At 48.4% G+C, this 22,485-nt stretch overlaps 1 protein-coding gene across 4 annotated transcripts; it reads right to left on the bottom strand.

Annotated features, from left to right (window-relative positions):
* Positions 1–203: 203 nt before the first annotated feature.
* On the bottom strand, positions 204–15,389 carry WNT5A (Wnt family member 5A). Of its 4 annotated transcripts, none has more exons than XM_053989566.1 (5): positions 14,427–15,389; positions 11,029–11,162; positions 9,622–9,887; positions 4,611–4,903; positions 204–3,059 (listed from the first exon to the last, which is right to left on the bottom strand). In XM_053989566.1, exons 1-5 carry the CDS (start codon positions 14,430–14,432, stop codon positions 2,601–2,603), a joined length of 1,158 nt encoding a protein of 385 aa, XP_053845541.1. In that variant the 5' UTR covers positions 14,433–15,389; the 3' UTR covers positions 204–2,600. The 4 variants fall into 4 exon arrangements, with proteins under 4 accessions (XP_053845541.1, XP_053845544.1, XP_053845540.1 ...); XM_053989569.1 differs by lacking the exon at positions 14,427–15,389 and adding an exon at positions 13,823–13,855; XM_053989565.1 differs by lacking the exon at positions 14,427–15,389 and adding an exon at positions 13,605–13,816.
* Between the last annotated feature and the right edge of the window lie 7,096 nt (positions 15,390–22,485).

Below are 22,485 nucleotides of genomic sequence, written 5' to 3'. Positions count from 1 at the left end.
TTTTGGTTTTGGGTTTTTCCCCCTTCTACTTTAGGAGTCTTCCCCTTCTATCTGTAAGTCTTCTTAATATTGAAACAAAGCTTCAAAATGTACTTTGTATGTTTGGCCAACAAACACTTCCCTGTTTTACCATGTAATAAATTTAAAAATCAACTCTGCTCATTGTCTTAACAAACCCTCCTCTGAAAGATAATTAAAACCACTTCCCAATATACAACCAAAGTTTTATTTTTATAGTCTATCTTCAATTATGGCATAATCCTTTCTTTTTTTTTTTTTAACCAGTGAAATATACAAATCACACAAGACAGAAATATGTACATTAAATGTACAGAACAGAGGAAAGGACATAGAAGATTTACATATCTGAATGACAAGTAAAATATTTTACATTAAATAGGGTTTTAATAGCTAGGATCATGAGATTCAATTCTGCTCAGACAGAAGTCACTAAAAAGGAACATGAGGTGATTCAGCAAATGAAAAAAACAAAGATCATGGTTTTTGTACAATAAAAACCAAAGTGACATATTCAATGAATTAGTGCTTTATTTATTTCTCTTACTTTAAAGATATTCTTTGCAAACATCTGAAGATGAGGGGTAAATATGTCCTTGTACAATAAATTAAGAGCAATAAAGCGCCATTAAGAAGCTGATAAATGATCAAGATGAATTTAATGATACAGCTTAAAGGCTTGTGAAAGTCAAGGCTTTAGTACAACTAGGCTAAAGTGAAAGGTATTTCTCACTTGGTATCTGCAAAACCATTTTCTTTAACTTGTAGGATGGGACTGAGTTGGAAAGGGGCATCTGAACCAAAGATGAAATCCTGTGTAACTACACAGCGTGGGGGGAACACATATTGTTTGACAAATAACAATTCTCCGTTCAAAAACTGAAAAGCAAGGGCCAAATGCAGCACATTTTGGAGTTGGAAGGTGTCTCCTCTCAGCAATAATTAATAATGCCCTTAATGTGAGAGTGGAATAGAAGTGATCTCCAGACTGGTATCAATTCAAGTGCAGAGTGCTGCCTCTACCAACCACCCAAGGAAGTCCTGAAATTGGGAAGAGGCTTACTTCTTTGTGATTATCCTTAAAACTTCTGAACGTTAAAAGTTCTTAAAAAATAATAATTAAAAATAAAAACCCACTAAAAGCTTAGAATCAATCTAAACACCTGAAGAGATCTGAAAAAGAAAATAAGGGATGAACTGCCCGTTTAATTTAGATGTTTTATTTCTTTCTAAATCATTAAAATATATATGTACAAAAAGCTTTGAAGTATCAGACACCAGAGACCACAGTTCTCCCATATATATGTAACTGCTCGAGTATAGTCTGAACAGTTGTAGTGTATATTTGCAGAATATTATCTAAAGCATGTGTATTAAAGACATAGGATGATAAATTTGGTATCGCTGCAATGTTTCATTGAACTATAATAGTCAGTTAATGTTATTAAAATATGAAACTACTGTCTCCTTGAGTGAAAGCGTTCCCAAAATCTGCAAAAAGAATAAAAATCAGTCATTCCAAGAGCGGATATCTAATGATTTATTTTCTCACATAAAATTAGAGGAGTTATTTGTCAAGCTGTGTTTTGAAAGACAGCCAGCTATTACACCATTATAAGGCATTTTCAAATTTGGGGAACTCTTCTTTCCATGGGCTTTCCAGGCTGGGAAAGCAAAGCTGTTTGTAAGCATTGCCCAGCTCCAGTGCTCCGGGCAGCCTGCCCCGGGCTGCTCCACACCTGGCAGCAGGGAAGCGCTGCTCCGGCACATGAGACACTCGAACGTCACAATTAGCTGATGAGGCCAAGCTCTGCCTTGAAGAATATCTTTATTATTCACCAAGGCAGATTTTTTTTCTTGTTTTTTTTTTCCTGTCTTGCTTGGTTCTGGAACCAGCCCCCGTGACTCAGGGATAGCGCAGTTGAAGCCTTTCTGATCCTTTGCTCTTTGCCCTCCGCTGACCCTTGGCGGGCAACCGACACCACACCTTGTGATGAACATACCCCTTATTTACAGAGCCCTACATGCACTGAACAGCTTTATACACCCTACTCTAGGAACTTCTAGTGTCTGAACCTAAAAGTCATGAACAGGTCTGTGTGTTTCTCACATCCATAAGGATTGTTCTAACATCCCAAGCACATTACGTGGTTGCTCTGTCTACTGCACAAGTATTACGTTCCATGGATCTAAATTAGGATATGTCAGCTTTTCCCCTCAAACTACTCTATTGTTTGTAAGAAAAGTCAATTATTTTTTTTTTAACTTTGTAAAATAAATATTCTCAGATTCTCCCCCATTATTGCCAAAAAATATAAGCCTCACACAGTTCTGGGATGGACGCAGAGAGGGTTTCCAGGCACTTCTCTTTGCAACCTTTATAATTTTTTCTTTTTTCTTTCTCTTTTTTTTTTCCTTCCCCGCCCTTTTTTTCTTTTCTTTTTTTTTTTTTTTATTTTCTTAAAAGAAGACGAAAACTCCTTGGACTCTATAAATAAAGTGGAGATAGTCCTGCAGAAAGGGAGAGGGGCCTGCACCCCTTGCTGGCAGGTGGCTGCAGTTCCTCCCACCTCGTCCGTGCCCTATTTGCACACAAACTGGTCCACGATCTCTGTGCACAACTTGCATTTCACGTAGCAGCACCAGTGGAACTTGCAGTGGCAGCGCTCTCGCTGCACCGTCTTGAACTGGTCGTAGCCCCGGCCGCAGCACATGAGTTCACAGCCGTCCATGCCCTCCGAGGTCTTATTGCACAGGCGGCCCTGGGTGCCCAGGGAGCCGGTGCTCTCGTTGCGCACGCAGTAGTCGGGGCTGGGGTCGATGTACACCAGGTCGTGGATGGTGGGGGCGTTGAAGCGGCTGTTCACCTGCACCAGCTTCCCCCGGCTGTTGAGCTTCATGGCGGCGGCGCTGTCGTATTTCTCCTTCAGGGCATCGCCCACCTTGCGGAAATCGGCGAGCTGCAGCCAGCAGGTCTTCAGGCTGCAGGAGCCGGAGACGCCGTGGCACTTACAGGCCACGTCGGCCAGGTTGTACACCGTCTGCAGGAGTCGGGGAGAGAAGCAAGAACCGTGATCAAAGACTAGCATGGCTGTGAGAGCATTTATACCCCTCATCTCCTGCCCTCTGTCATATTCCCACCAGCCCCTCCACAGTATTCACCTTAGCATCCTCTCCCCTCCTCCAATACAGTGGGAAGGACAAATCAGCTGACACAACCATGCTTCCCCAGCACCCCGAAGAGCCAGGAGGAGGAGGAGAGTCTCACCAGCCTCTCCCCACAATGGAGACAGCCACAACAGCACACACAGCCCAGACAGCAGCAGCACTCAGGCTGCACTCAAATCTTAGGAATTTGCTCTCACGCCAGCAAAGGATTTTGCTGTTTCATTGAGAAATGTAAAACATCCCCTTATTTTCTATCTGAGTTACGCTCCCTATTGATCTCTGCTTGAGGCTGCAATTAGAGAAAGAGTTAAGATTCCTCTTGCTCCTGGCTCAGCTGCAGCTGATTGTCTACTTTTGGCTCGGCATCCTCCTCCTATCCCAAATACTGCTCTGGAAGAGAGACTTCATCCAAGAAGAAACCCCCAAACACCTATGGGTGGGAGTCAGAGCTACATAGCAATATCCTCTTTACAAAGCTTTGGCAGGGAAACCTCAGTCATTTGCCCTGTACAAATAAAATAAGAGTCAGTGTTGACACTGTCCCAAAAATCCTGGGGTCTGACACATTAGATGATACTGTAGACAGCTTCCACCCAGCAGTTACAGAGTCTTAACACTGCCAAATGGCACTGCAAAGATGAGGCTGAGGAAGGAAAAAACTCCTCAAGTCTCCGTAAGCAACTGTGAAAGCGTCATTTTTCTTCTTGCTAATAGTAATTGGCCTGTCCATTACTTTCAGACACCCTCCTCTTACATTTAAATACTATTAATTTTTGATTATCTTTCATCCTTCTTCACCTTAGAACACAAGTACAAAGTCTCAGCTGACTATTGCTGGCACTTCAAGCTGTAGGAAAATAATGATTTTGGCTCTTCATATTCAGACTATTAAAAAAGTTTACACCCATTCATTTAAAGCATTTTTGAGATTAAAGAAACCATGAAGACATGTCAACCACAGAAGACCATGTTTTCTAATAGCATAGAGCAGCTTTTCACATACTCTTAAACCAGGCAAAGAAAAAAAGTGAGAACAATCCTGTGGCACAATTCCAGCCTGGGAAGCCCAGCACACCCCTCTTCCTTCCAACACACACTGTCCTGCTTGGAAATACCAACTAATAAAATTCTGTTCTACGGAGAATACACAGCTAGCAGGGCACTTTTCATGAAACAATACAGAGGGAAACACAACACGCTTTGGTCCCCCATGAGGAAAGCAACAGGACTGTCATACAACAAAAAACAACACCAACTCATGCACTCCCCACCCATCCACAACCTGTATTTGCCATTTTCTTGTTTTGTGCATCAAAACAAAGACAAGCCATGGGGGCTGCTCTGTGCCCTGCTGAACCATGTGTTTCCCAAAAATAAGGGATGAGGAGGAGCGTGGAGGGACACACTGTGCTGCAGACACTCACTCTTCTGCCGGCCTCGTTGTTGTGCAGGTTCATCAAGATGCGGGCGCTCTCGTAGGAGCCTCGCTGGTAAACTCGCTCGCGCTCGCGCGCGTCCACGAACTCCTTGGCGAAGCGATATCCGTACTCGATGTTGTCCCCGCAGCCGCCCCACAGCCAGTCCCGGGGCAGGTCCTTGGGCCGCGCGGCGCGGCTGCAGCCGCAGGAGGACAGCTCGCCCTCCCGGCAGGCGCGGCTCATGGCGTTGACCACGCCGGCCGCGCTCACCGCGTAGGTGAACGCCGTCTCCCGGCTGCCTGCACAGAGACACAAGCGGGGTTAGGGGACAGTCACCACTCCCGGCCCGCTGATGGGCCAAGAGGACAAAGGCTCTCCAGAGCCACCAAGTTCACTGGCACGGTAAAAAGGAGAGTAACCCTGAACCACGCTGCCCAAAACATCCTCACTCTGAAAGAACCAAGCCAACCCAAGCCATGTGAGCACCCACGGTTTGTCAAGAGCAGAAATCACTTCTCTTTCATGCTGGTGAATGCCTGGATGAAAATGCAGAGTAGAGGTGGGTCAGGGCCATGAGGCCAGCGGGGCCAAAGCAGCCATGCCTGCATGTGAGGGGAGGGAAGGGTAACAGGCTCCCTGCCCATCAGAAGAAAGAGATGTTAAATACAACTTTTAAAAGTCTGGTTCTTAAATTACTACTTCTCAAACGTGATTGATGCACTTCGCCCACTTATTCCAATTTATTTAAAGTTCAAGCAATTTACGAAGTCTCCTAGTATCAAAAGAAACGCGCAGCAGAATAACACACAACTTTTCACCCTACACATTAGCCAGACACTTCTGGAGGAGACTATATAAAACTAACAACAACCTGTGCTGGTTATTATCCACCACTTCAGCTATTGTGAATATGGCAAGGGAGCCCATGGACAATCATTTTTACAAATTACAGGGAAGAAAAAACCCTTGGCACGAGGTGGCCTTGAAGGCTTTCTCCTGCATCTGGTGCCCTTAAATGGAAATGGAAAACCTCAAGTTTCCAACTTTCGTTAAGAAAAAGTTACGATACCCATAATGTAAGACATAGCCACATACCATCCTATTGACAGTATTGGATCCCACCTCACTAAGTGTCTGACTTCCCCAATCACTTTTCCAAGAGTGCCAAAAGTTCTGAGTACAACCAGCAAAGCTTGCAGATAAACAAACACAAAACTTGCACCAGAGTGCAACACTCGAAGTTTGTTTTTCTCCTTAAGAGACAGCATCCCAATGGGTCGCTTCCAAGAAAGATTCTCAGAATGACTAAGAATAGACTAAATATTTTTTTTTTGTTTATATGACTTAAGTCTTATTCCTAATCTTTAGTCTAATCAATACATCAAGCTAGCTTTTAATCTTGATTTTACGTGATTTTACTTAGGGAACATCATAGGCCTTTGAAAAACTAGGATGTTAAGAGGCCATGTTTTGGGCAAGTCACGTATATTTAGACAGCAACATTTTTAGGCAAAATCTCTTTTTACAAGATGTATCATGACAGGTCAAATCTAATAGGAACTTTCAAGCACTTCTGAAACATATATAATTTGAAGTCTGGTTCATATTTAACATCAAGATGACACCATGATCAGAGCAGCTTTGTTAATACAACAGATGTCATCCATTGGATTAATTTTAGTAATAGATGCTGGGTTTAAATGGGAAAAATCAGAAATCTTATGTTAGGAAAGATGAGACTTAAGAAAGATCAGAAGCACTTTGCTACCTTACAATGGTCTATACTCACAGACACCTGCTCTTGGAAGTATGAATTGTGGGTATAAAGGGTTACAGGAGTAGCATTTTCAGTTAAAAACCATTGGCTTTATGTGGTGACTTAAGCCTTGCATCTACTGCAAACTATAGCAGAGGGAACCTCATACAGATTTTAATGTTCCCATTTGCTCTGTAACATACATTTTTGGATTAATTCCTTAAGCAAAATTTCCACTATATTGAGAGGAAAGGAACGTGGTCTGCTTTGGACCACAGGACTCGCCTCTTCCATTCCATTTTTGTTCTTTTGCATGTTTAGTTAACTCATGCTTTCACATGGTTAGCTCTGCCACTTATTGCGGGATTTAAAGTCATAAAGCTGACTATTTTTGACTAGTTTTCATTATTAATCTGGAACAAATTTTAAAGAACTTAACTCTCAGTGGGAAGGAGAAGGAAAGGCTTGGGTACAGAAAGGAGAGTTGCCCTGCAAGTTCCCTCCTTGAACATTTAGGCAAATTATAAAATAGCATCAGCTGCTGAAGTACACTTCAAGCCAACACTGCTTCAAGTCATCGACCCCAAAAACACATTAAGAATGATGGCTCCACACGGATGAGTTACTCTGAGATTTCTTTTTTTTTCCTTCTTTTTTCAGTCTTTAGGCACAACTGTGCTTTCCTTCACTGTCAAACATATCTGTCTTTTCCCACAGTCCAGGATTTCTCTCTATTGTAGCCATGGCAAGCAAACACACATTCCAAACACGTTCGAGTCCCCTCTCTCCCATATATATAAAACATAGAAATGGAACTGTTCAATATACACACACTGTAGGAAGCCACCCACAGAGCAAGGCACTGAGCTTTACACTTGATCTGAATAAGTCTGCAAGAACAGAACCTTTTTTTTTTTTAATACCTGAACATAAGATACAAAATGTTCTTTGTCTTGCATTTTAAAAGCATTCAGCATCAGGCTGAAGGCAGAATAAACTGGACTCCAACCACACGGAGCTGTAGGGGGAGGATCCAGTGATTTTGTTTCCTGTTAGCACTTAGCTGTGTGTGCAAAGCCCACGTGCAGCCTGCACAGGGCTGGCCACAAAGCCAGGAGATGGCAGTGAGCACCGTGGCCTGACCTGGGAACCAGCACCCAAGGAGAGCAGTGCAGAACACAGGCCCTAAAATTTTACAGTTCAATAAGCCACAGAGCAAGTTTCCAAACCCAACGGCAGGTTTATTTGTACAGCTTTAGCTAACTGCAGGGCAAATCCTGGAAGAAAGACTGTCCATTGACACACGGGGCCGTGGCTGTGCCGGCGGGCAGTGCCATGCCTGGGAACTCTCTGGGGCGCAACCAAGGGCACGTGGCAGAATCTCCCAAACAATGGGCACTCAGAGCCTGCACCTCCTGCACTGCTGGGAGCAAGGGGTATCTGACAGCCCATCACACAGGGCATGGCAGGCTGAAGTCAATGGAATCAGGCTCTGAAAGTGTCCACTTTTCCCTCCACACAGAGGAACACCAACTGGTCATTACTGAGGGTCAGCGTGAAATACTACAACTGCTACACCTCCTTCCTTGCTCTCAGTGAATATACTCTTCATGCTCTAACTCCTGAATATGGCTATTAACCTTGCTTCCATCTGCAATTAGAATAAGTGGCTTAATTACATGATGAATTGCTGTGTAGACATCAGCTAATACAGTCATATCCAGCAAAAGGGTGCGGCAAAGTTATTTAACTTGAAAGGAACCACCTTTAAATAGATCTGTCATACTTGGGGAGGGCAGAAGAAATATCGATTCCAGAGACAGACACCACAAATCATGGGCCCCATCCTGTACACTCCTTCACACCAACAGTCCCCCTGAGCTAATTTTCACTTACTTGGATAATAAATAAGGGCTGAAGGATGAATGCCTAATTAATTTTCTAACATTTTTTAGATTACTAGAACAGAGAAGTGTACAGAAGAAGCTTGCTTTCATGTTTTTAGACTTTTGCTTGGGTAAGGTAAAAAAAAAAAACAAACTCTATGGAGGGTTAATACTGTGCTTTAAAAAGCCTAGGGAAGGTTGTTTATCTAAAATCAAATGCTCCAATTCAATACTTTCATGCAATAGATTTTTTCTATTTGTCTGACAATCTCCAAATAAAAACTTCTTTTAACAAAAACTGAGAGACCAAATGTGAATTCCTTCAACTTTAACTGGAGTCAGTCCATTAACAAACAAACCTAGATTGAGACTGATTTTAAAACTTTTTCTAAAGCAGAACAGAAAAACAGGGCCATAAAAGCTTTACATTACAACTCCAACTAAAAAGCAGTGCTGCGTTTGCCAGTGTACCACTCTCTACTTAGAAGTTCACAAGTGTCACCCAGAAAAGTAGGTGGTTTTCAGTTGATTACACAAAATCAGCAATCTGACTTGAGAAAGTCAGAGGAACGTTTCGCCATGGACCCCGTTTAACAGGACTGGTTAAAATTTTGCCAAGGACTTTAAAATACTAAATGGTCCTTAAATGCCAAGAAAGGCAGGCAGCACATGAGCACTGGAGAAGGCCATTTCAAAGAGGATCTGATAGGGGAAGGGTTGGGTGTCCACCAAATTGTGATAAGATGTTAAACAAGAAGCTGTCTCTTACCAGCAACGTGATTACATTAAATGTCAGTTACAAGGACAATCACACATTTTACCATGATAGAACTGATCTCATGAAAATTACCCTGCTACAGCAATTTAAAAAAAATCTGTTTTCCTTAAAAAAAAGAAAAAAAAATACTGTATCTGGAAATAAGGAAGGAGGAATTGCCTGTAAACACTAATCGGCAGAGCAGCAATTTTCAGTTAACCTCTGGACCAAGAGCGATTTATTATCCAGCTGCTAACTTTGGAACTAGACATGGACATCTTTAATTTTACAAGACACTGCTGGTTTTAATTCTTGTAGGTTGCCTTCGTCTTGTCTCAGGTTTTCTAAAAAAGAGATTTCAGGGCAGGGCCTTATTTTCCTTTCTCCCTTGTTCCCATATGCAAATATATATTCCTACTTTGTTTTCCAAGACATATGGCTGGACAGTGGTGGGAAATCACCTCCAGCTAAAAATAATCCAGCTCCTTTGCCAACTTTTAGAAACACTTGATTGTATACAGTACTCAGTAAGAACCTGGCAAGAGATTCAAGTGCAGAACAGTGTGTGCCATACATATCCTTAGACAAGAGTTTAATCATAAAGATGTTGCTTCCTACCTATCTGCATGACTCTGCCAAAAACAGAGTTGTTGTCCACAGTGCTGCAATTCCATCTTCTATGTCTGAATTGATACTGGCACTCCTTAATGCCCGTCTTTGCACCCTCTCCAATGAACTGCATATGGTCCTGATACAACTGGCAGAGTTTCTTCTGTCCTTGGGAAAGCCCTGCTAGCTGGCTACATAGTGGCTGGGCTCCTATAATATACACCTCTGACATCTGAACAGGGTTCATGGGGTTCATGGGGTTCATCCCTAAAGACCTGCACAAAGAAAGATTTGCATTAATAAACAGAAGACTTCAAAATAAAAATCTATAAATCCCAGACAGAACTGTAACTTGTACGTGAGTATACAACTCCTGCTTTTGTTAGCAAGTGAGGAAAAACCCCAGACACTTAAATATGAATCTTTTGTTTGAAGAACAGGACAGAAGTTACTAGTTTCCACCCATGTGGTTATCACCATACATTAGAGACTGAAGTACGACACAGACTTGGAAGACTTGCATCTAGGCAGTCTTTTACCAGCTTAAATTGACACAGTAAAAAAAACAGAAGCTCCAAACAATTGCCAGGAAAATAAAGGCCAGGAAAATAAATAAAGCAAAAATGTAAAAAGCTCTCCAAATCCCAATTTGCTTTAACACATATTTTATATTTAAGTCTGGGTTTTTCAACCTGATTTACTATAAACAAATAGGGAAACCTTTAGCAAGCCAGAAGTTAGAAACTTCCTACAGACTACGTCTAGCTTCTTCCAAATGACAACACAGAAATATACAGGCAAGTATATTCATTCTAAACAAAATCAACTTTGTTTTCTTAATTCTTAAAGTGCTCTTCATGTGATACATTTCAATTTAAAAGTAGCTATTAATCCAAAAAGCATCACTGGAAAAAGCAGAGAAACACCTATTTCAAGAACTCTCAACATTGTACATTAAACAGATAATTTGCCAAAGCAGGAATTTAAACGTACTCCTTTGTAACGAAATATATTTGTAAACATTTCAGTTACAGAAAACTTCAAACTGAAACATTAAATTTTCCTTGCAAATCAGCATTTTCCCTTGTACGTGCAAAACATTTAATGCAAGGGAGTTGAAATGTCTCTTTTAAAATAAAAACAATTATAGTAATTTAAACATGATAAAATTCATAGAGAATCTACCAGACACCATTCTAAAAACTGTGTTTTACAAGACGAGATGTTGCACATTTACCCTTATTCGACAGACCCGTTCCTTTTCCTACACAACATATTCCAACCAGCACACGTCTCCCCTGCTGCCTCGCTCCTGCCGCACTCCCGCAGAAACAAAGTACAGAAGAAGCACAGAGACATTGAAGCAAGCAAATCTTGACACCCCCTTTCAAAACCAAGTCGATACGAGATGCTTACCACCAAGAGCTGGCTTCTATTACAACCTGGGTAAAAGAGGAGAAAACGGCCAGAGCCACTACGAGGTACTGAGAAGCCATTGTACTGCCAACTGTCCCCACAGCACCTCCGTGGATTAATACTGCACTGGATTTCTAGAGGGGGGAGAAAAAGGATCAGATTGTTTATTGCTTCTCAGACCATTTTCGAGCATTCAAGTTTAAACAACGGAAGTCTCCGGGCCCCTTTTAACTTGACTCTGACTCGCCGGCCCTTCTCCCCGCCGAGGCTCTGGTGCCAGACACAGGCACGTCGCAGCTCCCGCTCCACCGGGCAGAACCCACCCCGCCAGCCCCCACCCCCCCGCGGACACCGCCTTCCCGGGGCGCCCGCCCGTCCCTCTGCCCCGGCCCCGCCGCTCCCGCACCCCGCCCGCCGCTGGACGGGACGGGACGGGACCAAGCGCAACAGCTGCTCCGGACACAGGACCCATCCCCGCTGCCCCGGGGCTACAGCGACCCGCGGGCCCCGGGCCGGGCATTACCCCATCGCTGCCCGCGCCGGGGACACGAAAGGCTCACGGGTGGCTAAAGGCGGCTTCAGGTTTGCAAAGCGAGCCCGACAGGGAAGGGGACCGGTGCCTCGAGGGGTCGGTTCCGCGGGGGACCCGAGGGCTCCCGCCCGAGGATGATGCGGCCGGTCCTTGCCCTTTATCCGTCGTCCCCTAAAACATCTCAGCACAGCCTCGGGCCTCCCGCCCTCCGCGATCGCCGAGGCAGCCCCGAGCTCTGCGCTGGCCCCGCGGTGACTGCCCCGACGGCAGCTCCAGGGCCGGAACCGGCCCGGGGAGGTACCAGGAGCGATAAAGAGCAGCTCTGCGTCCCGACCCGGACCCTACAACAACCGGGCTGCCGTCTTGGAAGTCAAACGCTTCCCCCGACAGGTCCCGCGATCACCGTCTGGTCCTCACACGGGACTCTCTCACTCTCTCCCTAGAGCCATTCCCGGGGTTTATTTCCCCTCCCCTCGGAAGGAAAAAAAAAAAAAAAAAAAAAAAAAGAAAAAAAAAAAAAAAAAAAAAAGAAAAAAAAAAAGGACATTTCGACACTTGGGGGCTCCCTATTCCCTATTCATTCTGCAAAGGCCCTTAACGCTGAATTGAAGGTGTTTTTAATTCTAATTTATTTCTGTTTGCGAAGGGCCGGGAGGAGCGGTGCGCTGGCAGCGGGGCCGGACACGGAACCTGCCCGGGAACACGCGGGGAAGCTGTCGCAGCGTGGGGACCCCCATGCGCTGCTCCCCGACACTGCTCCGGGGCTGCAGCCCGGGGGCGAAGCCTCCCCGCGCCGTGCGGGTTAAACGTCCCCTGCCGGGCCAGATGAGCCCCCCCAAGTCCCCACCGCTGGGGGTGGGTAAATGGGGGCCGGTCTCCTGCAGCAGAAAGAGCCCGCCCGCCCCACTGGGACTCAGTCCCGGCAAAGATGCGAACGCCGAGGGCGTGCTGAGCGAGGGACGCGGCGAAGCGAGGTGTGCGCGGGGCAAGCCGCGAAACCCAGCAGCGCACAACGCGCTGGGCTCTTTTCATCTTGTTACTTCTTGAAATAATGACAGTAACAAAGAAGCGCCACGAAAGTGCCCGAACCCAGAGGAAGTCGGAGACGCCGGTGCCCATGCGGGACGCCGACAACTGTGCAGTAACCCGGCCCAGCAGTCAGCCCGGGCACGCCGAGCTACCCGGCGGGGCGGGCGGCCGCGGAGGGAGCGGGGGGCCGGGACAGCGGCGGGAGTGGAGCGCTGTCCCCGCTGCAAGACGCGGTCGGCAGGGTCAAAGGCCACTGTCCCGCTGCAAGGGCCCGGGTGCCCCCCGAGCTCGGTCGTCGCTGCGCCGGAGCCCCCGGGCCGATGGCGGCGCCCCGGAGAGCGGTGGCGGCCCGCTCCCAACAGGGGGCGGCCTCGCTCGGCGGCTCTGCCCCTCCGACGGCACCTCCGCGCCCCAGCCCCGCTGCCATCGCCCTCCTCGGCTGCGCGCACTGCGCCGAGCAGCGAGGCGGAGGAGGCACCTGCGCCCGGGGCCGCGGGCGAGCCCGGCCCTTCTGCACGCAGCAGCTGACAAGGTACCACCAGAAACAACACCAAAAAAAAAAAAAAAGCCAACAGTAAAAAAAAAAAAAAATAAAGAAAAGAAAAAAAAAAAAGAAAAGGAAAAAAAAAAAAAGGCAGACTGCCCAGCAGCACGGAGCACTGGAGATAGGGAGTGTGAGGCACCGTGTTCAACTTTGTAGGGCCGCGGAGATTGGGTTTTGGTATTTAACGCACCCCATGCGGAGCCCGCGCTCCTTGCCGAGATGAAAAGAGAGGCTTTTACAGATCCTGCACCGCGGGATCGCCTCTGATCCTGTTTTACACGGGGTGTCTGGAAAGCCTGCGAAGGCATCTGGTTTTCTAGGAGCACTACCAGCGGGCAGGCGGCATCCAGAGCCCGGCTCCGGGGGGCTGTAAACCGCGGGAGGCGCAGCGGCTCCGCGGGGACCCCCCGGCCGCCCCCTGCTCCCCGCTGCGTCTTCACAGCCATTTGGAGGAGCCAGACCACGTCTCACGTTTGCAGAGAAAGGCACTGGTCGGGTCCCGGCCCAGCTCTCCCCACCGGAGGCGCAGAGGGGTTGTTTTCCCGGGGGTGAAGGCACATCGTGTCCTTCTCTCGGCGCCCGGGGACAGCCTCGCTCCTCGGCCCCGCTGAACTCCCCGTGACCCTCGGAGCGCAGCCCATTTACCATACAATTGACAATTAAAAACAAACAAACAACAAAAAGCCAACAGCCTTTCCAACATGGAGTCCTCGCAGCGCCGAGGGGACCCCGAGGAGCCGCGCTCCTCCGCGCTGACCCAGGCGGGACCCGCTGCAGATGCAGAGTGATAATCTCCAGAAACTGAGAATAAAATTAAATGGAGGGGGGCGGGGGGGGCTGACTCCGGGTCCTCCGCTGGCCCCTAGCCAGTTCTCCTTAAAGGTACAGGCCACCATTAGCGCCGACGTTGGGCTCCTCCATAGCCATCCTCCTCGGGAAAGTTTGGGAAGTTTGGAAAGATGTCTTTAAACTCGCGTTAGGAGCCGCTGCCAGAAAGATGCACCGGGACGCGGCGGGCAGAGAGAGCCCAGCAAGTGTCCCTGCCGCGGGCAGCCTCTCTTCGGGGGGAAATTTAAAAAGAGAAGGAAAACCAGAAAGTACAAGAGCTTTTCCCAAGTGGCGAGCAGAACTCTCCGCGGTGGGTGAGAGCGGAGAGTTACGAGCACCCGGCGGTAGCCGAGGAGGGGAGGAGAGGCCGCCCCGCGCCGGGGCCCCGCACCTCGCCGAGCGCAGCCCACCCTGCGCGCCCGCGGCCCCTGCGGCGCGGAGCCCCCGCGCCCCGCGCGGACTCACCTCCATCGCGCGGGATCACCGAGCCGGAGCAGCCAAGTAATCCAAGCGGAGCAGGAGGAGAAACGGCGAGACGAAAGTAAAATCCTGGCTCGCAGGAGCCGGGCGGTATCGTCCCGAGCCGCGGCCGGGGGAGCGCGGGGGCCCGCGGAGCTGGCGGGGGGCGGCGGGCGAGCGGCCGCCCTGTCCGGCGCAAACCGAGCGTGTCCGACTGCGGAGCGGGGCACCAGTGCAGCCTTCTTTCCAAGGTCCATCAGCAATCGCAGTAATTAGGGCTTTCCACGAGCAGAAGAAGGACGTAAAAAAAAAAAAAAAAGCCAAAAAAAAAAGCCAAAAAAAAAAAAAAAAAAAGCCAACCCAACACACGCACACAGCGCCCGTGGGCGTGATTGTGCGGAAGCAAATAAAAATCTTCACAAGCGGCAGCGAAAGCGCCGCGGGCGACGATCCGTCCCACCAGCCCAGGTGGTGCCGCCGCGGGGCTCCCCGCGCTCCTACCCGGCTCCGCCGGCGCTCGGGCCACCGACCGCCCCCTCCGCAGCTCGGCGCGGACCGGCCCGCGAGAGGGGGACGATGGAGCCGAGCCGGGTGCAGGACTCTCCCCTGCCCGCCCCCCTTCACTTGCTTAAAGGCTGGGCGGTACAGAGCCGGGGGTCCGCCGCTGCAGAGCCATCCCGGGGCCGGCTCCCTCCATTTTACACTGAGAAGAAAAAGCCCAAACAGAAAAAGAAGTTTCTGCACAAGCGGGAAGGGGGAGGGGGGCTGTGCACGCGTTTGCCTGTCTTACGGGGCGACTGATCCTGCAAGGCGAGCAGGGGCAGGGGGAGGGGAGCAGTCCGGGCTTCAGGAGCTGCGGCTCCCCCAATCCATCGGTGCCAGAGGCGCCCAGCGCCGGGGAGCGGGATACGCGGGAGAGCAAGCCGGGGCAGGCGGCGTCGCGGCAGCCGACCCTTCCTCCGTAGGGCTCTGCCCCCGCCCGCTGCAGCCGGCCCCGCTCCCCCCGCGTCTCTCCCTCGCTCCTCTTCACCCCGCTGCTTAAAACTGCGAAAGAGGAAAAAAAAAAAAAAAAAAAAAAAAAAAGAAGGAAAAGAAAAAAAAAAAGTTAAGAGAGCCAACGGCAGCTGGAAAACTTTCTCGGCAGCGCATGCGCCCAGGGCCGGCCTATTGCAGACGGGGCTGGATTTTAAAGCTGTACGGCAGCGAGCGGGACCCCGCGCAGCCCCGGGGCTGGCGGCGAGCGCCCGCCGTGCGTGTCCCCGGCCCGGCCGCCACGCTGAGTCCCGCATCACCGGGCCGTTCTCGCTGGTCAAGCTCGGCGTGAAGCCCCGTGAGGGCAGACGCTTCCTGCAAAGCGCTGCCCCGTGCGCCCATCGCGGCCGGCGGGGTGCGTGCGGGGGTGCACGGCCCCTCCAGCACCGCCGGCTGCTCCTCCTGGGCCGGGATGGGGGCGCATGTACACCCATGTAAACCTGTGTACACACGTGTACACCCACATACGCACATGTACACCCATGTAAACCTGTGTACACACGTGTACACCCACATACGCACATGTACACCCATGTAAACCTGTGTACACACGTGTACACCCACATACGCACATGTACACCCATGTAAACCTGTGTACACACGTGTACACCCACATACGCACATGTACACCCATGTACGCACTCATACACCCACGTACACCCATATACACACACGGGCTGTGCCGGGCCGGCCCCGCGGCGCTCCCCTCGCACACATGTGCACACAATGTGCGGCGCACATGGCCGCGCCGAGCGGCTGCCCCAGCATTCCCGCCGGGCTGCTCGGTGACAAGCCCTGCTTGTCGCATGCTCCGAGGCGCGGAGGCGGCCGCGTGTGCCAAAGAGGGGACCGAGCGAGCTCGACGGCTCGTGTTCCTCCTTCTGCAGCGGCTTTTTGGCGCTGTAAATTCGGCAAGTTGTTGACAAAACTGTTTGGATTAAATCAAGTAAGACCCAATGAGAGCTACAGGGGAGAGGGGCTTCGCGGACCCTTTGCACCTCCCCGCTCTTTCCCCGCTCTGCAGCCCTCGGGTTTTTATTGCACCTCTCCCGTCCCGTGTGCACCGAAGCACAGGAAATGGGAGCGTTCCCCCAGCCACGCCGTAACTCCGCAGTATTTCCCCTGTATCCGTCTGCAACTGTGGGTCCACGAGGGGACGCGGGGGAGGGGGCACATTATCAAAGCAGCCCTGGGAAATCCAACCAGGCTGCGAGAACAGCTCCGCTATCAATAAATGCATTCACTCCTTCAAAGCCATTCCAGTGCGAACAAAATCCCTTCAGGCGGCCGATGGGGAAAGGCACATCCCGGCCGGCCCGAGCCCCTGCCGCTGCCCACCTGCTCCCGAGCCAAGAGCTCGTCCGCCCCGCCGGGGCGCTGCCCGTCAGGTAAGCGCAGCCTCCGGCGGCACCAGCGGCGACCGAACGGGCCAGCTGCCCCCGGCGGGCCCCGATGGCCACGGCTCCCCCTCGGCCCTGCGCCCCCTCGGTTGCTCCGGCTGGCCCCGCTCCCCCCCGAGCCGGCCCGGGGGGAGTCGCGCTGCAGGGGCCGCCGAGAGGGGCGCGGCGCTGGGGACCGAGCGGCGGCAGCGCGGGGCGCGGAACGGGAGCCCGTCGGGGCGGCGCGGAGCTCCCTCGGCTCACGGTGGGCAGGGGATCAGCCCGGACTCTGCGACACCTGAGCGCCCCGGCGGGGCCCGGGGCGGCAGCAGCGCTCTCGGCAGGTTTTTGTACTCTCTAATATCCAAAGAGCCTTTCCATTGGGAATCCTCACTGCCCGGGCTGCTGTTCGTTCCTCGGGACGCCGGGTGAGGAATTTATAAATTAGGTGTAGCACCAGGTCCGGGGAGGGGGAAGGAATAAGAGGGCTGTTCGTTTCTTTAAGAAGACCAACCTTAGTTTTATGCCCAGTAAATAATATTTTATTGCCTTTGGTTTACTGTGGCATTTCAATTATCCCCTTTAGGAGTCTGCAAACTGCGTAGGTTAAAGGTCATTTCTCAAATCACTAGAATTGGTAAAGAATAGCAGAAAACTGTAAAAGGGGGAGGAGCTGCACAGTAAAACAAGAAAGATCGCCTGGAATAAACTAATAAAAAGCCCCGAGCTGTTTACCTCTCGCATTTGTATTCCCGAACGATGTTTATCATCGTGTAATTGCATAATGTCATCGGGCACAGGAAAATGCCAAGCCCGGGATGATCCACACGGGCAGGGCTGTGAGCAGCAGCTTGGCAAAGGGGGAAGCCAACACCAGATCATTTTCTGTGCCGGGATTCCTAGTTGCTGCTTTTAAAAAGAGAACTGAAGAGGGAATTTATAAATCACAGGCAAATTTTCAAGCTATGGCGCATATAAGTGGAAATAAAGGGCAGAAATCCAAACATCCTGCAAGGCTTTAAGAATTTTAATTTCTCCTCACTATTTAAAACAGCTGGGTGAAGCAAGAGGGGGCAGGAGGGAGAAGTATTGACAGTGTTACAGGCATTCATGCTGCCCAAGGTTTTGTTTTCCAGGTTTGTTAGTGATGGAGATCTAAATGTAACTAGACAGTTGATCTGTCTGGCTTTACTGCCAACATCGAAGAGTTTTCTGGGGAAAAAAAGATAAATTCTCAGAGTAATGTCATAAGAAGTGTGATGATATCGTCGAATGCATAAACAGCAGAACTTCAGAAAGCCCCACTGTAGGATTTTAGAGATTTAGGTCTGTTACAGCTCTGCAATTCTCTGTAGGGCAGAAGTAAATAATTTCTGGTCTTTTTGAAGTGTTTCTGCCATTTTTCTGCAGAGTAATGCATTTTAACAATCAAAGTCACATCAAAACCTTGCACGCCTGTGTTCATTGGAACATGTGATTTACATCTTTCCACTTTGGCCAGTGCAGGGTTTTCATTATGAAGAACCTGTTGGGGAAACACAACTTTCAAGGAAAGGAGGTGTTTTCCTATATGTCTTTTTAGCTCATTATGGAGTTTGAGTATATAATGTAGGAATTATGACGTATCTCACACTGAACCACTGTGAAGGCACAGCCCATGTGCAGCTGCTTTGGTGTCATTGCAGTGAATCTGCTTTTTTAGGTGAGGGTTGTACCATAATGCCCATTTGACAGAGCAAAGATGTCACATCACTTTAAACATGGAACCTGCACTCTGCCCACCAGACCATCTACTCCAGGGATGTTTCAAGCTCCTAGGGATTTAGATGTAACAGCCTTGAAATCACACATGTACTTTCTTAAGGCCACTTTCTTTCCCAAAAACATGCTGCTGCTTTTTTTCTACAGACCACCCTGTCATCCAAAAGATGGCTAAACTACAAAAGAAATGCCAAAGATGATAATTTTATGCCAAATCTTGCAATAAGTGTTATTTTCCTAATCCTCATCCAATAGAGGCAAGAAACAATACGGGAAACTCTCTTTTTAGAAAATAATTCTGTATTTCTAGCTTGCCTAAATTCCGAACAGACTTTGACAAGTTGAGAGACTAGAAGACAAAGAAAAAAGTGTGGATCTGTGTCCATGTATGGATGTACCCCCACCCTGTTCCTTTCCCATCTTTTAAATCCCAAATTCATTATGTTGAAAGACGCCAGCATATTTGGGAGCAGCAATAAATCACTGGAGAGGAAGAAATAAGAGTCTAGATTAGCATTCATCTTTACCAGATGAAGACATAATTTAGATGCAGTGAGATGCAAATAAGAGGCAGCAGGCAAGAGAGGAAAGTTTACAGGGTAATGAAGTATAACAAATTCAGGTGAATACACCAATCTCCAAACCTGCAAAGCCTATAGAAAAAAATATACCACTTTACATTTAAATTGATGATAACTATACCAATTTATTATTACTAGTAATGAACTGCATAGCAAACAGCTCCAATTTGTCTGCATATCAGCTGCGGAAAGACAGCTGTCGACTCATTTTTCATGTGCAAAACACACGTGGGTTCTTTCCATTTCCTTCTTTTGAGGTCTAACAAACTCCAGTGCCACTGCAGAGACCACAGCACAGGTACAAGACGTGTGCTGGGTCATGGAGGAAAATAAAGAGATGAGAAAATAATTTATAAAAAAAAAGAAAAAAAAAAAAAAAAGAAAAAAAAAGAAAAAAAAAAAAAAAGAAGAAGCAGAAGTAACTAAAAGCTATTGAACCAGGATGCCAGCTGGATGAACATCTATTGCAGCATAGGGCTCCACTGCCGTGAGCTTAGCCAGGTGGAAGATGGTCAGAAAATGCCCCTCTTCACAAGAGCAGGGCTGTGTTTTGGTGCCCCACAGCAATGACTGCTGTTCTGGAAGACTGGTGCCACAGGCAGCAGCTTGTGCCCTGCCCTGGCTCTGGCACACTGAGCTCAGTGAGCTGAGGTGCAGGTGCTGATGGCAGTGAAGGTGCCTGAAGGTGTTCAAGGAGGACATGACTCCCCTGCAGCCAGCAGGACATGGAAAAGCTGCCTGGAACTCTGGAGTTAGAGAGGCTGTGGGAGGGTTCTGACATTTTTTAATTTGATCTCTGGAATAGTAAGGTTGTTGAAGGTAACTATCAAAGGGATAAATTTACACCCATAGATGAATGTGCTTCTTTTCTCTCCTGTCCTGCCTCTCTCGTGGGGCACGTGTCCCTCTGCTCACACCTTGTACCTTTGTCTCTGTGTGTGGGTCTTTATCTCGGTGATACCTTGCCCGTCCACATCTCGGCCATCCCCCTGCTGCCACCATATGTCATTGGAATGTTTCAAGTAGTGAGTCTGGTTTACTTAAAGAATAGTGCTTTTAGAGGAATAATACTTTGCTTTGTTTCCATTAGGACCTTAAAAAAAAACGTTTATGGGAGGAAAAATAAACAATCCCACCACCACTCCTTAACAACAGAGTACTTACCCTCTCCTAATGCTACCAGTTCCTTCTTTCACTGAGGCCAGAGGCACCTCCCATAAACTCTGGAGGGCTCTTACATGTTTCTTCTGAGTGCCCTGAACATAACTCTCCCCAATATGCACACAAAGGCACACAGAGACTTCATTTTCCAGAGATGACCAGGCAGGGAGTTTTGTCACACTGACTACAGCCCAGCCAGGTGTCCTGGCTCCTCCTCAGAGAGCTGCACAGAAGGCCATGGCTGCAGAGGGGGCCAGCATGGGAGACAGTGGGACAAGGACAGCACAAGGCTCTTTTCCAGAGCCTGTCCGCATCCCTGCCATGGAACAGCCAGTCCTGATCTCCATGCAGGTCTCTGCCTCAGGGCTGTGCTTCAGTTCCCAAGTTCAGCCACAAAGGGCCAGAGGAGCAGCCCAGCAGGAGCTGTAGAGGTGAGGGATCACACTGGGATCTCTGCTCTTTGAACACACCCCCTTGGACCTTAGGAGGTAGGAATCCTACCTTAGGAGGCTTTTAAATCCCATTTTCTGGTGTCATATTTTGGTGGTGTTGGTGTGATCGCTGTGCCGCACTCACGACCTGCAGGCAACAAGGATTCTCAGGAGACTGATTTTATTGACAGCAGAGGAGCAGACCATGAACTGGGGAAAAGGAAAAGAGAGGAAAGGGCTCCACAGACTTTCTGTAGGCATGGACCAGTCTGATACCCACTTCTGACGTGGTCACAACCAAGTGTCATTGCCTGGGGCCACACCCGCTCCTGAATAGCACTCCTTACCTCCGAGAAGATTAGAAGATTAGGCTGGAGTTTCTAATTGTAGCAATATTAGATCCTCAAATTCCGCATAGCTCAAGGAGGAATGTAGGTGGATGTTGTTTGAAGCTCTCACCTGAAATATCTCCAAGGGTTTCTTTAGTGTATGTACACACACATGTCATCAGTAAAGTGTGTTTAAGAGTGAGAGAAGGGATCTTGGTTAGCCCCTATATGACACTTATCTTAAAGAGTACTTAGCTAATTCATCATTTCCTTAGGACTAAAGATATGTCATAACAGCCAAGCCAATGTATATTTGTCCATGACTGCTTAAAGGCAATACCATTCTGAAGATAGCTATTAATTCAGGCACCATGAGCAAAACATCTGATAAATTTAACCCTATCTTTCAAGCTCCATAGTAGTCTGTCAATTGACCTCGATTCCTCCAGTTTATTTAGAATATGGCATTATTTAAAACTCATTTTAAAAAAATATTTAAGGTTAAGATGAGTTTTGAGCTCTTCATTTTAAGTATTTGATCAGGCAGACCTTGTGACTTGTTGCCCTGGTGATATTATTGTCTTTATTTTTCATGATCAAGGTACTATTTCAGCTCTACATTATTTTCCTCAATTTAAATAAAAAATGTGATGATTTTTGAAAATGGCACTGACAGTGTGAGTGTTTGCTCACAGTGAAGAACACAAGGACGACACAACACTGAAGAACAGACTGAAGAACACAACACTGACAGCAGAGACATGGGACCAGGCAGAGGAATATGTGCTAAGATTTATAGAGAACAGGTGAAAAGGGCATATGGCACTTGGTTCTTCTGCTAAAATCAGTAACTTGGAAAGCTGGAAATTGGTTTATTATGAACCACTTCTTATTCTCTTCTGCTCTTTAGAGTCTGTAGAGTGTCACTTTTTGAGATGCAACCTGACAAAATATGTTTATAGTATAATATTGGAAGAAAAAAGGTGAAAGTGGTGAAAAGTGCATTGTCCTTCCAGGCAGGACCTGGCAACATGGGGATGAGCTGAGGCCTTCAGTGCCCTCCAACCTCTCTTGGTGCTGGTGTCAAAGTCCATAGCCTGTGTGTGTGTGACTGCTCTTGTTCTGCTTCTTCACCCAAAGGCAGAGAAACACCATCTGAGTAGTTCCTGCGGGACAGTCCTATGGGGATGGAAGATCTTTCCTTTATAATGGTACAGAACGCTGTAAGCATTTTCATCAAGTAGCTGTACTTTGCTTCTGGGAGAGCATGACAGGTGCTCATTACTGCCCAGTGTAATTGCCCAGCCCTGCCTTGCTGGCACCTGTCCTGGTGGCAGCATTTCTTCCACCCGGCCAGTAATAACCTATAATTCAAAGCAGAGTGGTGACTC

The sequence above is a fragment of the Vidua macroura genome, chromosome 13 (genome assembly GCF_024509145.1).
Source record: "Vidua macroura isolate BioBank_ID:100142 chromosome 13, ASM2450914v1, whole genome shotgun sequence".
Classification (NCBI taxonomy): Eukaryota; Metazoa; Chordata; class Aves; order Passeriformes; family Viduidae; genus Vidua; species Vidua macroura.
The sequence above is the reverse complement of the archived record's forward strand: the minus strand, read 5'-3'. Positions and strand labels throughout refer to the sequence as shown.